The 17,591-nt window shown below is 44.8% G+C and overlaps 1 protein-coding gene across 1 annotated transcript in view; it reads left to right on the top strand.

The window, feature by feature from the left end:
* The first annotated feature begins 324 nt into the window (after positions 1–324).
* Positions 325–17,591, top strand: part of LOC126539174 (neprilysin-1-like) — a 32,890-nt gene continuing 15,623 nt past the window's right edge. Inside the window, exons 1-5 of the mRNA XM_055075120.1 lie at positions 325–362; positions 1,730–1,891; positions 4,733–4,813; positions 6,813–7,021; positions 10,814–11,008. Of these exons, the coding sequence (XP_054931095.1) occupies positions 4,747–4,813; positions 6,813–7,021; positions 10,814–11,008 (471 nt within the window). The 5' untranslated portion in view covers positions 325–362; positions 1,730–1,891; positions 4,733–4,746. The remainder of the gene's footprint in view (positions 363–1,729; positions 1,892–4,732; positions 4,814–6,812; positions 7,022–10,813; positions 11,009–17,591) is intronic.

Here is a 17,591-nt window from a genome sequence, read left to right as displayed (position 1 = left end):
CGACATTATACGTTCAGGTATCGTGTAGAAAGTTAGGTTTTTTTTGCAGAACAGAGGTACACTCATGCAGGTTCGATATTTTTGCTACAGTATAGGCGTCATTCCAGCTATCTGGTTATACCCGGCTAACTCTCTATCGAATTCACAGCAATGTTCACGAAGCTTCAAGGGCCGCAAGGGCGACTTGAGCTAGAGCGATAACCCGATGCAGCAGCAATCTCGTGCAAGTGGTCACTGGCAAAATGTCATACAATGCACGTGTGGCAATACCTGTTCCTGTTACTGATGCCTGTGTTCGTTCTTTTGAATTTCCCATCTAGGAAGCTACAATGTCTGTTGTGAGGCCGTCTGTTTCGAACGAGGTGACGTACTTGGCATGCGCCAGAGCAATATTTGTGTGTTTGTGTTCGTTTGTGCATGTGCATGCGTGTGTATACGTATACTGAAGGGATTAGATTTACCAGAAGTCCAACTAAGGCCAAAAGAGCGTTGACCCTAGGCTCATAAAGCTGTGCTGTTCACGTTTCCTTTTTCACAAGGTTCCTCGATTTTTAACGTACAGTAAACAGTTCCTCGACAAGCTTACTCCCGAATATTAATCCCATGGCGAGGCAGACCCATCTGGATGCCCCAACAGGCAACGCCGCAGGGACAAATGATCTACTGGTGTTTCCTTAAATAACTTACTTGCAGCTTTGTGGTGACTGTTTATGTTCGCTGGTATACCGTTCTCTAGCTTTCACCCCCATCTTTCTCAGTTGAAGGCTTCCAAGGTGTCATTATGTGCTTTCTTACTCTCCGGTATGTATTTTCTTTAAATGTAAGTTCGGTATACTAAACAAAACACCCACAAGCACATTGCAGGTAATTGCAGCTGAAATAAGTCGAGAATGTTTGGAAAAAAAGTGCCCTGTATATAAAGCACAAAGTGAAATAGACTAGCCACACGGCGAATAATACAAGTGTAACCAATCAGGCACCACTGTTTAATCCTAAAAGGCGCGTGAAATATAATATGACAAGAAACACGCTGCGCGTAGACAGCTATCTCTAAAGCCGTGATGGAGAAGCAGTGATAAGCGTCAATAATTCCACTGTAAAGGACCTCAATAATCGTGCCCCTGAATCATGGCGATTATAAGACGGCCGCGACGCCTCAGTGTTCATACGGGATTCCCTATCTCAGCTCGGGGTGCCGGGCTCAACTTCCAGACGCGGTATCACCAATCTGACGATGGGTAGAAATCAAAAAAGGGTCTTAGATGCACTTTAAAGAAAAAAAAGAACAAGCTGTCGAAATTACTCCGTAGTCACCCCCTGCTGCGGGGACTCTCATAGACCTCAGTGTACGTTGAGACGCTCAACGTCACTTTCCTTTTTACCTCATAAAAAGTATTCGGCACGTGATTATCCGCGTATTCAGATTGAATAAAGTTACGTTTCGGAGCTACTCGTGTGTTTGAAATAATGGAAGTCTTTAAAACACCGTAGTGTTCGAACGCAACCACAGATACCTCTATAATATACTAGTAAAAAAATGTAGAGCAGCATGTAGGAATCGATGCATTATATCCAATCGACCTTGTCGCGTGGCTCGTACGAAATTCAAAAAAAGTTTAATGTTCACTTTATCTATGCCTTGTTTCTTAGAACAGAAAAAGCCACGGTACCCGACTGTGTTTCAAAACTTGCTCTAACAAAAACCTTAACGCCACAATTTGCTTTCCAGCAAAGCTGATAAACGAGTCGCTGAACACGAGCGTCGAGCCTTGTGACGATTTCTACTCGTACGCCTGCGGCGGGTGGATTGACAAGCACGAAATACCAGACGACAAGTCGAGTACCGGGAACTTTTACCTGCTGCGGGATGAACTGCAAGTCACTCTGAAAAGTGAGGCACCCATATACATTGTGCCCTCGCTAACGTTAGCCATGGTCTTGAAGAATAGAATATATCATATACGAGAACGCAGCCAATGCCAATCTGTCAGCAGCGTCGTAGGACAACCTTTGTCCTCCTCCTCAATGCCGCGAGTGCGTTGCATTGACTCCGCGCTTCACGCGGAAAAGGCAGCTCGCATTTCGCGGTGACCAACGGCGTTGCCGACGTCTCGCCACTTTCAAGATGCTGCCGAGCCCGGCATTGAGCAGAGTTCTTTATTCCAAGTGTCGCCTGGGACCGATGGTGTCGCGGCGGGCCGGACGCGTAACCATGCGAATACTTTCATACTTCGAGAGTGTTCGCTATAACGCGCAAAAAATAATCACGTGAGACATAGCAAACTGAAAAATAAAGGACTCGGGTATGTTAAAACACAATTATTACTTTTCTATCCAAATTTGCGCCCTACATTTAGTAATCAAAAAGTTAATTAATTAACCTAATCTAATTATCGATAGTGCAGTTATGAAAGACGAATGCTTCTGGTGGGGTACGTCACTGCTGACAGAATACCATCGGGTGCGTCCTCGTATATCTCACAGTTTACATTTAAGAGCTTGGCTAACGTGAACTGGGACACCCCGTACAGATTAAACTCCTTCTGTGAGCGTGAAATCTGCCACGAGAGTATGAAATTTATTCGTTGAGTGCTCAATTCGACTAAAATGGGATCTGCCATCAAGGTGTTTGAGCTATCATGCTATCATGCACCAAGTTTAAATGTTGGGCTCAAGTTCTTGAGGATTTGTGAATTGTGCGAAGGACTTGGAAAGTTGTAGCACGTACCACCTCGTTATTGTCTGAATTCTTGTTACTTTTTTTGTTTCTTCAATTATCTTTGTTTCCTTTTACCTTTCCTCCAGACCAACCATTGTAGCCAACTGGCACTTACACTAGCCAAGCTCCTTGTCTTTTCCTGCATTCTATCTTTCTTTTAAAAAAGCGCATGATTCTACGTGAATAAGACCAAGTGCGAGCTTAGAGGTTAGTTAGGAAAACCGCCAGTAATATTTCCTTCCCTGACATTAGAATATTTAATTAAATGTACTTATCTAACTTTTTTTACTTTGTCTAATTGTCAAGATGCAAATTAGGTGGCTGTAGAGAGTCGTTAGACGCGATAAAAAGACGTGTTTCCGCCTATTTGCAGATGGCATGTCTACTTTTTCCGGCTTGCACTGCTAAGCTATAGAGGTCGTGGAATCAAATCCCGGCCGCGGCGGCGGCATTTCGAAGGGGGAGAAATGCAAAAAACGCCCGTGTACCGCACATTGAGGGCACCTTAAAAATCTCCTGGTGGTCAAAATTAATTCGGAGACCCCCCGACTATGGCTTGCCTCATATTCTACGCACGGTTATTACACGTAAAAAAACCCAGCATTCTATTATTTTTTCTGGAAAATAGCGAGAACCTGTGAGAAATGAAAAATACGGCGTGAATACGTGCCCATGCGCATGGAATAGCAGCGCCATCAAGCAGTTTCAGCGGGTGAGAGCGAGCTGTTCAACTCACGCTTACCGAGCCGAGCACTTCCTTTCCCTGGATCGTGATAAGCAAGAATCGCCAGGAGCTTTTCGCGCCTCGTGGAAAGAACGCGCACGCTGTTGTCGCCTCCGCTCGGCGCAGTCATAAGTCACCTATTTCTCCTATTTCGCGGCCTTTCTTTACTTGCACAGTAAAATAAACTAGCGACGTGTAACACGCTGGAAGCGCTTCATTCTTTACGCATCTTACGATTCTCTACAACTCCTAATTGGCATAGTTACATGAGAACAACGACGAAAATGTTAAGTAATTGCTTTTATTTACTAAGTAAATGACAGTGACTAAACAATACTGGCGGTTTCTTGACAAGAATAAACAACATGCACTTGGTTTTATTCGCGTAGGGCATTTCGTCTGCTTATCAACCTCGACGCGACATTGGCACATTGAAACTGTGCCAGAACTCAGCCTTGGATCAAGCACAAGAACATCCGATAGTAGATCGGAAGCTCAGCTCCCCATAGAAGAAAAAAGAAGAATACGCGCATATCCAACTCTTTTACATGAACTTATGAATCCCCATGCGTTCATGGCCTATTGAACTTGCCCATGTTATATATTGGAATATGCTGTTTCTCATATGTAGCGCCCATAGGTTCATGTATTTTAGGATGTTGAGATTTTTTTACAGGGAGGACATTGACCACCTATTTTGCCACTCTCCTCAATTTGAAGCGCAATGACAATGTATGCCCAACGCATTCAGAAAACTAGACGATCGTGCTCTGAATGAACAGACAATACTACAACACCGTCCCCACCGATCATCGGCTCAGAAAGCAGCGAAGACAATATTGTGCTTCCTGAGAACGTCTGGCCTGTGTGAGCACCTTTGGCTCTGTAGTACTTTCCCTGCACGTCACTCTACTCTCTCTCTCTCTCTCCCTTCTTTCTATTCCCCTTCTTCCTTCCCTCAGTGTAGGGCAGAGAACCGGACTCCTGACTGGTTAACATTCCTACCACCCTTTTATCTACCTCTCTCTATTGATAGGGAGGCACCAAACCGAAACATCATAAACCACAAACTTTGTGTTAACAAAACGCCCAGCGCGCTCACGTGAAACTGCACATTCAACTCTTACCCAGGGTATAAATTTGTGGCCGCTATATTTGTACGACCCAGTGCAGTGAACTCTCTTTGTGCACAAGCTGAGAAAAGCTTTGTCCTCATGTGCTGAAAAGGCTCGGGCATTGACGATTTGTTCGAGCAAATTTCGCATGTTTATTTGTTTCTTTGCTTCCAGATATATTCGGAAACATGACGCTCGTAGAGCAGAACCAAAATATAACGGACAAGCTTGCTGCTGCCTACAATGCCTGTGTCGGTACGTCGAACGTTCTGAAATTAACCTGTTGAAAGGCAACAATTTATGGAAATTGATTGTCTTTTGTACTTCCGATATAATTACTCCCAGAGAAAAAATATACGGAGCAGAGATTCCGCTATAAAGGTATTTTTTTTAATTCGCCTACGATTGCAGCTTGAAGTTGAGTTCTGCATTCCAAACTTAAGATTGCAGTCTTTTCAGTGCGCTGGTCAATTTCTGTTTGCGCGCATGAATAACGAATAGCTCGGCAGGCCTGCGATCCGAATTATTTCGCTGGCGAGTCTACGTATACTTACTCGCACGAATGCCGTATGCACCTGCGTGCGTACGTACATACGTACGTTCGCGTGCTTCGTGTGTTTACTCTTACGAACTCCCGTACAGCCGTAAAAAAATTCATCAGCTGTGACTAAATCGTGAGTACCAAATTAACGGCAGCCTCCAGCTGAAGACAAGCATAGTCAATGTCGCGAATGGCGATTTTTTGATAATTGATCTCCATTACTAGAGCTAGCGGAGTTCAGAATAGCTTTCCAGTAACGAGTACACAATCATCAGTGATAATGAGGGGCAGACCTGGTCAACTCCAGGCGCTGAAGAATGTGCGACACGGAGAGCTGAACGTCGTGAAGACATTGCAAAAAAATAAAGGTAGCGCTTTTTCTTTTCAACCTAAATTACGAGTACCTTAACAAACATGTAAAATGTCAGAAACGCATTGTCCTCCGCCTAAGTGGCGTAGAGCACCGCAAGTTCAACTACTGTTACAAATATTAATTTTTTTTATCTTCATAGAATTTTCATAAATAGTCGGTAGCAGATACCACAAGCATACTCCTTTATCTGCATTACTCGTAGAGGCAAGTAATGCTAGCATGTAAAAGGGGATTGCATAGCCGAGTAAATTAAATTTCACTAATAACGCTTTAACTAATCAATCTAGGCTGCATATCGCAATTTACGAATGCGAGACGGCGAGTTTGGAAGGCCGGAACGAGTTTCCAGACACGCGTTCCGAAGTCGTGCGACGAAATGCATTGGTGCTCCACCTGTATCTGTCCTGCGCCACTCGAGAAGGCGTTTCGTTTGCTAAAGTAAGTGAAACGATAAGTGCATTTTGCCGCAAGCTGAACAACGATTAAATATTTAAAGAATAACTTGAGTTAATTTCACGTTCACTCCGAATGAAGCTGTTTCGAGAACTCGTTGGGTTCAATTCGTAATTGCTATACGTTCCGTAAGATTATCAATTTCGGAAGCTACTTAGCAAAATTTTAGGCACTAGAGAAATCAATTACGATGCAAGCGGAAGGAAGCTCGAAGGTCAATCCGCTCGCTGCTGCGGGCGCTGTCATGAAAGCGATTGTCTCACGTGACGGACGGATGGAGGGAAGGGTGAAGGGACGGACGGACAGGTTTCCTCATTGGGTAGGCATAGAAATGCTTAGGCCATTTAAAAAAAACGCACGCTGTTATTGCCGCCGTAGACAGAGTAAGAGATGAAAAGCTTGCTTTCCCACAGAGACTGTTTCATGGCGCTGCTGTCCCGTGCGCATTAGGATGTTTTGATGTCCATGTATGAACGCACCCTATAGTGTGCGCGGGGTCGCTGTCGCGTGATAATATTATTCATATTTGGGGTCAGTTGCCACTTGCCGAAAGAAGGTAGACACGGTTGACTAATTTGGTGAAAACATCCCATTTAAACGTGTCTGTGATTGTTTACAGTAGCTTAATTGAGATTTTTAATATTAGAACAACAATGTAAAACTCAGATAACGTTTAGGAAAATTTTTGTACGCCAGGAATTAAAACTACTGTCCGTTTCCCTACAAGTCTTTAGGTAGCATTTCTTGGTCTTATACGGGTGGAATATTCCATCTCTTTTTCTTTTTATTGGTTCATAATATCTGGGACACCATGTGTACCACAACTGGCGACCCTCAAGTCTGCCTAGCAAACCAGTTCTTTTCTGCCTGCTCTCTCAATTTCGCAGAAGTTCCGGCAAAAGAAGATCAACTTAAAGTTCTGTCCAAAATAATGAATCATTCAGGATTTGGTCAGTGGCCTATAGATCCTGCAGACAAAAATATATCTACCGTTATAGGAAACTGTACTGACGTGCTTAATACCATCCCTATCTATACCTTGCTGCCATTCTACGTTGAGAGAGATGTCCAGAACCTCACGTCTTACGTGGTTCAGGTAAGAAATCTTTGACGAGAAGCCGGTATGAAATGCACCTGCTTTCTTTCTGTTTCAATGCACAAACGCGCAAACAGTGCTTATACGTAGGAATAGACACGAACGACGAGAAAAATATTTCAACCGATATTTATTATCACTAAGAAAGTAGTTCTCAGAATATTGCAATACGCTGAAACCCTACTCTAACGAAAATGGGTGTATAAATTTAGGCTCTAAACCTGACGCGAAAAACACGCGTGCATAGAGTAATGAACAATTAATTATTTAAGACGAATCGCAAATTGAACATATCGTAATGCAAGCGAGAGAGAGAGAGAGAGAGGGGGAGAGATAGCGTTTATTTCGACCATCGAGGTCGTTGCTCTTGAGGTCGAGAGGGTGGTGTCCTCATTCCAGGACTCGACTGGCCACGGCTGCTCGACGTACTTGGTGGACGAGAGAAAAGACGGGGACTGCGGTAGATGGAAATTTAAGACGATGAGCAAAGCGTGAACAAGGTGAATGCTGGAGCCAACGTTTCGACAAGTGGACTTGACTTCTTCAAGGCCAAGGTCTTGAAGAAGTCAAGTCCACTTGTCGAAACGTTGGCTCCAGCATTCACCTTGTTCACGTTTTGCTCATCGTCTTGGTGGACGAGAGCTTCTTGTCCCGCCAGGGTATCGCCGGTCAGCTTCATAAATCGGCTTGATAAACACGCCAGCTTACAGCGTTCAGTGCATGCGCGCGTTCTATACCGACGTTTTCTATGTTCCTTCCTTTGACTTTTTGCTGCTGCTGCAGCCTGATGCGGCCTCCTGTTCTGCCGAACAGCTCTAGTATGGGTCACGCTGAAAGTATTGTTATCGTCGGGCCATTCTCATCCATAATGGCTTCTAGCAATAGTTTTGCATGATTGGCCAGTATACCGTCCATACTGAAAGAAACCACAGATCAAGTGCAAATCTAGGCAGCCTGAGGTGGGCTGGCGATGCGCGTAAGCGCGGACATGAGCTCCAACACCAAAGCGTCATCAATGTCAAGCCGTGGTCGTCATTTTACAGCCTTAATGCCATTCTGATCATTAATTCGTTGTCTGGTCATCGTCATCCTTCAGCCGTCTTGACTCATATTGCAACATTGCCATTGCAATATGCCAAATATTCTGATCATTACTTCGTTGTCAGGTCATCGTCATCCTTCAGCCCTCTTGACTCTGTCGCTGTCACTGTGTTGTCATATCGTCATCACGCCGCCTACTTCGAGCCCTCGTCGTCATACTGTCATCGTCGTTCCTTCATCGTCACTGCGTCATTGTCATCCCATAGTCGTCATGCCTTTATTGTCATTGCGTCGTCGTCAACGATTCACGGGCACGCGGTCATAGTCATTCTATAACCAACACTTTGTCGTAGTGATTCCGCTTCTATCATGATATTGTTGTGATTTTGTTACGCCGTCGTTGTCATTGCGTGATCGTCGTTCCATCATCATCATGTCAATGTCGTCCCATCGTCTTAATCATGCAGTCGCCGATATGCCTTTGTCGTCGATGTATCGCCGACAAACGGGCGTTGCCATTTCAGTGTCGTCATTCCGTTCTAGTGATGCATCGTAACCCTGAAGTCAACGACCTTCCGTCATCGTCATCCCGTTGTCATCTTGCCGTTGTCGCCATTGCGTCGACGTCAGAGATTCAGTTTCACACGGCCATCGTCATTCCGCAACCAATATTTTGTCGTAGTGATGCCACTTTTGTCGTAGTATCGTCGTGATGATTTTGTCCCCACGCCGTGTTCGTCAATGCAACGTCGTCGTTCCGCATTCGTTATACCAGTGTCGTCACGGCGTCATAATCGTGTAGTCGTGTCGTGCCTTTGTCGCCAATGTGTCGCAGCCATACAGTAGTTGTCCGTTCAGTGTCGTTATTCCGTTGTCATGCCATCGTAGTCATGCAGTCAACGATCTTCCATGATCGTCATCCTATTCTCGTCACGCCAACGCAGCCATTCTAGTGTCCGAAGATCGTTGACGACAAGGCGTCGTCGGCAGAGTGTCGTCGTCGCACTATCGTCACCATTCTAATAATAGTCATTCCGTTTTCATCATGTCATAGTCGTCATCGTGTTGTCATACATTCGTCGTCATGACATTGTTACCATTCCATGGTCGTCATACTGTTGTACTCATTCAGGTGTCGTTATGCATTGTCGCCTCGCTATTATCACCATTCTATCGCAGGTATAACGTCTTTCTAACAAAGTCATGATTGTGCCTTCGTGGCTACTCCATTGTCGTCATACTAATCCTGTTATCCGATTGTTGTTAAAGTGTCATCACCCCACAGTTGTCGTCATACCCAGTCGTCATTTCGTCGTCGTGCCTGGGATCCCTGTGTTCGAGCTCCACAATTTAGGCTGACGTTCTGCGAGGCGTTTCACGGCGAAAAATGTGTTCTACTTTGCCTTGCGCGCTCTACTTGCGAATGTTCTCTAAAGAAGAGCAGACTTCTTCAAACGCCGTTTAGGGCTTTGCTGAACCACATCCTCACAGCGCGTAGGATTCCGAATTTCTTTACGATCATTACTCCGCTTTTTCGGCTGTAGACTAAGTGCATCGGTATTGGGCAAAAAGCCAAGATAATGACCTGGATTCGAACATAGGTAGCCTAATATACAGTTTAGTATTGCGTGACACGTGATACGCTACCGTAATAAATGAGGCACACGTGCGTATGCGTCTTATGCCGCTGAGTAATCCGCAGTGACTTCGTCGTAACATCGCAACGCAAAGGCCAGCCAAAACCCACTATAGCACAAATTTCCCCCATCTATCCGAATTCGACCTTGCTAGCTGCTTGCTCTCGACTGTGACAACAAAACATCAATGATAAAATCAGTCATCCCTTAGTATAATATCACGCTGGGCACAAAGTATTAGCGATGTTTCGTCCTTAATTTAAAGTCAGCTGTTTGTTTTTGACGCTCCTAGGCCTAGAAAAGCAGCACCGAGCCTGAAGATTGTTTTGACTTCGACCTAGTAGATTGGTTGATGCCAAAGCATTCGATTTTTTGATGAGTTGGCGAAGAAAAAAACGCTCTAAGAGCTTAATTTGTTGCCACATTAATAATAATGTCATACTCTCTAGCATGGTACGCGAAAACGCTATGCGAAAACGGGAGATCTTCCGGCATGCCTGCCGCAGTTCTGTACAGAGGCAGCGCGTGTGCATATGGCCTAAGATATTAAATATTGCGGTAAGGTATCATTTGTCAAGCACGCAGAAAGTCTGTTTCGTGCGTCGAGAACGCCATACGAAAGGTCGCTGAGAAACTAAAAGCTAAGAATACTATTTTTGCGCGAAGGTAATTATGCGAAATAAATTATTATTTGGCACGTTAAGTGACGTTTCTCCTTTCATTTCTTTCTTCAATCACAGGTAATAAGTCTGCGTAGGACGCATGTGTCATAAGTGTTCGTTAAACAGTAGCACCTCACGATAGGGAAACTTATCATCCACCCGACCGCATAGCCCAAAGCGGTCGAAGCACTTCGTTATAACCGGGTTTGACATTGTAGCATTAGAAGACGCTGAGCAATACTTTTCATGAGTGGAGTATTTTCTTGCGTTGTTAGCATTACGTCAAGCTCCTCAAAGCAACCGCAACCTTAAGCAACGTCGTGTCTCCATGTTGCATTTCATCAGGGCCTTCAGAACATAGGACATTTACCAAAGTTATTGAGATTCTGGATTTAAAACTCTAGTATTAAACTTACAGTGTGAATTAATCAACAACGTTTTTGACTTTTCAGATAGACCAGTTATATTTTGAAACGGTGGGTAGGAATCAGCTAATTCATCCCAATTCAACAGAAAATGAGCCGATAATAACGGCTTACAAAAAGGTTGTAAAGACGGCGCTGGAACTCATGAAGCCAAATTTCACCGAAACGGAACTATCTGGGCTCGCTGACACGCTCGTAGATTTTGAAGGACAGTTGGCCAACGTAAGAATCATTTTTGTTCCCTTCTGTCACCATAGTTTTATGTCGACGTACATTTGAAACGAAAACCACTTGATCACGGCCCTCTACCGGTTCCAGTATACCTGGCCGAAAGTGTTCGGATAACAAAAAGACAAAGAAAATGAAATTTAGTGACAGTAAGGCCGAGAAGTCGGTCTGAGCTATTGCTTGTTCTGGCAGTTCTTTCACGAGGGGATCGGGGTGCACGGAATAAGATAAGTGATGATAACGAAGAGAAGTATAAGTTCGTACATTCCAGTCCACCGCGTTGCGACATCTTTATTGCCGTGCGTGCAGCCGAGTTGTTTGTAAAATGGAAAGACACACTGCTAGTAAATGTTATAAGAAGCTGTAATCACGACTGCACTGTGTGCGTCCGGCTGTCGACCCAAAACGGTCATGAGATAGTGGTCTGACGTTAACGTGTGCTATTGAAGAGTCGAAAGTTTAATATTGGCGGGCGTGTACGAGGACAAACTCCAAACACGCGTGCTAGTGCTTCTAGCACCTGACAGCGTTCACAACTTGCATTAGTGTCACTTCAACCTGGTGAACGCGACACCAAGGTGAATCTGGTGCATCACACTCCAGGTTTTGTTATACCTTGGATGCATACCAAACTTTATTTCTGGGTCGCACTTGTGCAGTTCCCTGTGGCGTCAGTCCGATTGAATCTAGTGCTCAAACGCAGTTCCGCATGAAGAAACGACCATGGCATCCGTGTCCTTTCGTGAGAACGCAATGCGTGCTCCCTTTCAGAGGCATCAATCAAGAACGTTCTTGCTTCAGTGTTGCCCGCTCATTCCCTACCATGCCCCAGTGTACGGGCATTCATTGAAAGGTGAGATTACCAAAGAGCCTAGAAAGAAAGCTAAGGAGGGCGTAACGAACAACTAAACGTGACAGGCATAACAGAGATATACAGGGCGACGACATCATATGTGCCAAATAAGCGGAATTCGCCAAGTCATGTAGTGCTTAAACTGATGACCATTGGTATATTATGTAAAAGTGTCATTGCGAAGGATAACGGAGGATAGCACCTGTCTTGGACGGCAAATGCTTTGATGGAGTATTAAGGAAGTTATCAGGCATAGGAGGGATCCCGCTGACGCTGGACAGACGTAATTAAAGAACTATGAGAGAGGCTCACGTTTTGCGTTGGGCCCACTTCAGCTGAAAGTGGCAGTTGCGGAGGAGGTGAGGATGATTGCACCAAATGACAAGACAATATGCATACGACCCTGACAGCATTATTCAGCTGATGAGCCGACTGTCTCCACCTCTGAGGGTCCCGTTTTCAGCGTTACCACTACGAGAGCATCGTCTGTATTCATGCATGGTGCAACTTTGTCTTACGAATAAAATGGCTTCTCTCGCCTACCTTTCTAAACAGACATTCTGCGCTAGCATGTTAGCAGAAACTGGTCCACGAATCAGACCACAAGCAGTAATATAAGAAAGCGCGCACTTTACACTGATGTGAATTTTACAACTGCGGCCTCTATCCTCCGGCCAACACGGACGCATCGGCCAGCGTAGATTCTGATGCCAGAGTCGTTCAGTATCGTATTGCGCCTCTCGGTGTTGGCTGGTCTAGCCATTTGTACCACGTAGTCTCTTCTACTATTATGCAGTGTGCTGCTGTCGCTGTGGCCTTAAGAACGGATACGCACTGAACACCTTCATCCTCATGGATTCGATGTCAACAATTCGGCAACTACCTCGCGGCGTGCCTTCAAACAAGTTCTGTCGTAAAATACTGGTTTCATTTACAATAATTGGCAAAAATAAAACGAATTAAGATAACATTTCAGTGGATGCCTTCACATGTTGTCTCACTGGCAACGAAAGAGCAGATCATAATCTGATTGAAAAAATCGCGAAATTGGAAAAGCGAAAACCACACAAGAGATACACAGAAAGATCGAGCGCAGTCCCGATTGGTTCATTGCAAGGTTGGGCGCAAAAAATATAGCATAACAAGACAGCCGAAATTCACAGACGCCTATACATCTCGAAAGAAAGAAGTACCTATACCGCACGATATTTTAATACATATTATAAATTAAAAAGACAGTAAACAACAATATAAATGTGAAACTTACACATGTGCTACCTCTTCATTTGATTAAAAAAAAATACGAGGGCATCTAAGCACTTATGAGTTGTGCATGCGACAGCATTGATGTCCACTTGAACGCCACCGAGGCGTCCTTCGGGTAATGAACTCCTCCCAGGCAAGTGAGCGCATTGAGAGACTTGGCCAACGCTTCATACATAGCACAAGGCCACCGCAATGCGATCTGTGACGTCATGATACCTTGCCCGACTGCCGCAGAATCTGACGGAGAAGCTCCCGAGTAAGCAGCGGTGATGTTTACGTCACCGCTTTCATCACTCCGGGCTTGGCAATGAACATCTCTGTTCAAGGAGCATGAAGTCATCAAGCAGAGTGCATAGACCTCCTATCTAGGCGGCGCTGGTTTAGCTCAGTGGGAACGACACTCGGCTCATGAGCGTTGGGGTCATAGGTTAGAATCTCTCTACCGCCAACGCTTCTCCTTTCGAATATATTCTGTCTTTTTATACATTAATTTCTTTGCAGCGATTACCGACGTGAAGTTAGAACGCATGTGACAACATGAGCGGATAAGGAAGGCGCGGATAACGCAGACCTCCGAGAGCGAGGGTGACGTATGGTGTCGCGTGTGATGCCCCTACCCTTCATGCAACACCCAGCGCGCCAGGTACCATGTTTATGCCCTTACGGCTTGCAACCTTCTTTAGGTTATGTGTAACCCTGTGCAAATAAGGAACCGCTAGCGGTTTGTTCTTTCCACTCCTCCTGCCACTGGCCTTCATCAGGGCCCTTTGAACTTCTGTAAGAGGGTCTCAACTATACTGCTGCAAACTATGGTTGTAAAGAGCAGATACTCCTACCAGTGATTCACCTCCAAGGCAGCCAGCAGTGAGAATGCCGGTGAATCACCAACCTCGTAAAGAGACAATTCGTCGCCACTTTTGCTCACCTTGGAAGCTGTTAGATCCTCACATTCTCGTAAAGGGACATAGTCGCCGAGGAGCCACCTTCTTGTAAAGTAAGGACAAGATCAGCCTACACGCCTCTATTGCTCTTTAATGTCGGCCGTGCTGATGCTTCATCTTCCATTGAGTGCAATGAATTGAGTGATACAGAGCACTTCATCTCGTCCTGCAAGCGTTCTTTCCTCAAAGGAAGAGACTTCTGGACCGCTTGAGAAGAGGTTTCTCTCGCGGAGATGGCAGAACATTTAATTATCAAGGAAGGACCACCGAGAATTCTCAAGGAAGTGTCTTCCATTCTACTTGCATTTCTGCTAGAGAAAAGACAGATCGACTCATGTTGACAGGCATTTATCACATATAAATAGATCCTAAGATGAAGCAATTGCCGGTCAGGTCTCCATACGCTAACCCCACCTGCACTCATCACTACCACCAGCACAACCACCATTGATTGATTGATTGATTGATTGATTGATTGATTGATTGATTGATTGATTGATTGATTGATTGATTGATTGATTGATTGATTGATTGATTGATTGACTGATTGATTGATATTAGTGTTCAAATGCAACACAGGCGCTATCATGTGCTTTTCTTTGACATGTACCCAGTACTTAATGAACAAGTGTTTCAGCCTTCCACCTCATCGGATGCATCCTTGGCGGCCACGGATCGAACCCGCAACCTAGTATTCAGCAGCGAAGCGCCACAGCCACCGTGGCAGGCGATCATAGCATGCAATACAATTATCATTTATTGCTCCGACCTATTTTCGCACAGTGGATAGGCTATCCTTTATAGAGCGTAAGTCATTGTATGCATGCCGTCTGGTAAACATGCCGCTCATTTCTTATTTCTGTACTTCCTAGCTTGTTATTCGTATTGCCAATCACGCACTCAACTTTCGCTATCTACAGCTGACGACACCCCCGGAACAAAGGCGCAACATACTGGATATTTATGACAGAACTACTATCGGCGAATTACAAAAGAATTTCACTCAGGTAAGCAAATCGCGGTCTTTGTACTCCGAAAACGCTCTCGTTCCCAGAAACGAAACATGTTCTGCTGCAGTTCATGTCTTGTGTAAGATCAAATAAAGTATCCTCATGCGAGGGATAAAAAGGCCGCATTCTTTGTCGAGCGCTTTTGGGGACACTATTTGTTTCGGTTGACGTGGTCTTGCACGAGGACCGATGGAGCGTACGGGCTTCCTTTCTGGTGCGTCATGAAAGGATCGCAGTGAAGAAGGCCTGCTTTGAGATTTCAGCAATTTCTCCGGCTTTTAACTAACTTTCTATTGCACCGTAATTGTGACCACTCATTGCTGTCTGTGGATGAATCGGATTCCCAGTGGCATTGATGGACAGTATATTTCTCCTCTATATGACAATGTTATTAGGCAGGGGTTTTGCGAACAGTAATTTTCTTCATCACCATCATCATCATCATCAGCAGCAGCAGCAGCAGCTGCCTGGTTTCGCCCACTGTAGGGCAAAAGCCTCTCCCATACTTCTCCAACTAGCACAGTCATCTACTAATTGTGGCCACGTTGTCACTGCAAACTTCTTAATCTCATCCGCCCACCTAACTTTCTGCCGCCCCCTGCTACGCTTCCCTCCCCTTGGAATCCAGTCCGTAACCCTTAATGACCATCGGTTATCTTCCCTCCTCATTACATGTCCTGCCCATGTCCATTTCTTTTTCTTGATTTACACTAAGATGTCATAAACTCGCGTTTGTCCCCTCACCTAATCTGCTCTTTTCTTATCCCTTAACGTTACACCCATCATTCTTCTTTCCATAGCACGTTGCGTCGTCCTCAATTTAAGTAGAACCCTTTTCGTAAGCCTCCACATTTCTGCCACGTACGTGAGTACTGGTAAGACACAGCTGTTATACACCTTTCTCTTGAGGGATAACGGCAACATGCTGTTCATGATCTGAGAATGCCTGCCAAACGCACCCCAGCCAATTCTTATTCTTCTGATTATTTCGGTCTTGTGGACCGGGTCCGCGGTCACTACCTGTCCTAAGTAGATATATTCCCTTAACACTTCCAGTGCCTCGCTACCTATCGCAAACTGCTGCTCTCTTCCGAGGCTGTTAAACATTACTTTAGCTTTCTGCAGATAAATTTTTAGACCCACCCTTCTGCTTTGCCTGTCCAGGTCAGTGAGCATGCATTGAAATTGGTCCCCTGAGTTACTAAGCAAGGCAATATCATCAGCGAATCGCAAGTTACTAACCTATTCTCTTACCTCTTATCCCCAATCCTTCCCCATCCAGGCCTCTGAATACCTCCTGTAAACACGCTGTGAATAGCATTGGAGAGATCGTATCTCCCTGTCTGACACCTTCCTTTATTGGGATTTTCTTGCTTTCTTTATGCAGTATGCAGTACGGCTTCTGTGGAGCCGCTGTAGATATCTTTCAGTATTTTTACTTACGGCTCGCCTACACCCTGATTCCGTAATGCCTCCATGGCTGTTTGAGGTTTCGAATAAATATCACGATTTCTCGTAATCAATGAAAGCTATATGTAAGGGTTGGTTATATTCCTCACATTTCTCTATCACCTGAATGATAATGTGAATGTGGTCTATTGTTGAGTATCCTTTACGGAATCCTGCCTGGTCCTTTGGTTGACAGAAGTCTAAGGTCTTGCTGATTCTATTTGCGATTACCTTTGTAGGCAGCGGACAGTAAGCTGAATGGTTTATAATTTTTAGAGTCTTTGGCGTCCCCTTTCTTCTGGATTAGGATTATGTTAGCGTTCTTCCAAGATTCCGGTACGCTCGAAGTGATGAGGCATCGCGCATACAGGGTGGCCAGTTTTTCTAGAACAATGTTCCCACCATCTTTCAACAAATCTGTTGCCTGATCCTCCCCAGCTGCCATCCCCCTTTGCTTAGCTCCCAAGGCTTTCTTTACTTCTTCCGGCGTTACTTGTGGGATTCCAAATTCCTCTAGACTATTATCTCTTCCAATATCACCTTGGGTGCCACTGGTACTTTATAAATCTCTATAGAACTCCTCAGCCACTTGAACAATCTCATCCATATTAGTAATGATATTGCCGGCTTTGTCTCTTAACGCATACATCAGATTCTTGCCTATTTCTAGTTTCTTATTCACCGCTATTAGGCTTCCTCCGTTCCTGAGAGCATGTTCAATTCTATCCATATTGTACTTCTTTATGTCAGCTGTCTTACGCTTATTTATTAACTTGGAATGTTCTGCCAGTTCTATTCTAGCTGTAGGGTTGGAGGTTTCATACATTGGCGTTCCTTGATCAGATCTTTCGTCTCCTGCGATAGCTTACTGGCATCCTGTCTAACGGAGTTACCTCCGACTTCTACTGCTCACTCCTTAATGATGCCCATAAGATTGTCCTTCATATCTTCAACACTAAGGTCCTCTTTCTGAGTTAAAGCCGAATACCTGTTCTGTAGCTTGATCCGGAATTCCTCTAGTTTCCCTCTTACCGCTAACTCATTGATTGGCTTCTTAT

Source organism: Dermacentor andersoni, chromosome 11, assembly GCF_023375885.2.
Source record: "Dermacentor andersoni chromosome 11, qqDerAnde1_hic_scaffold, whole genome shotgun sequence".
NCBI lineage: Eukaryota > Metazoa > Arthropoda > Arachnida > Ixodida > Ixodidae > Dermacentor > Dermacentor andersoni.
Note: the sequence above shows the minus strand (reverse complement) of the source record. Positions and strands in the feature narration are given on the sequence as shown.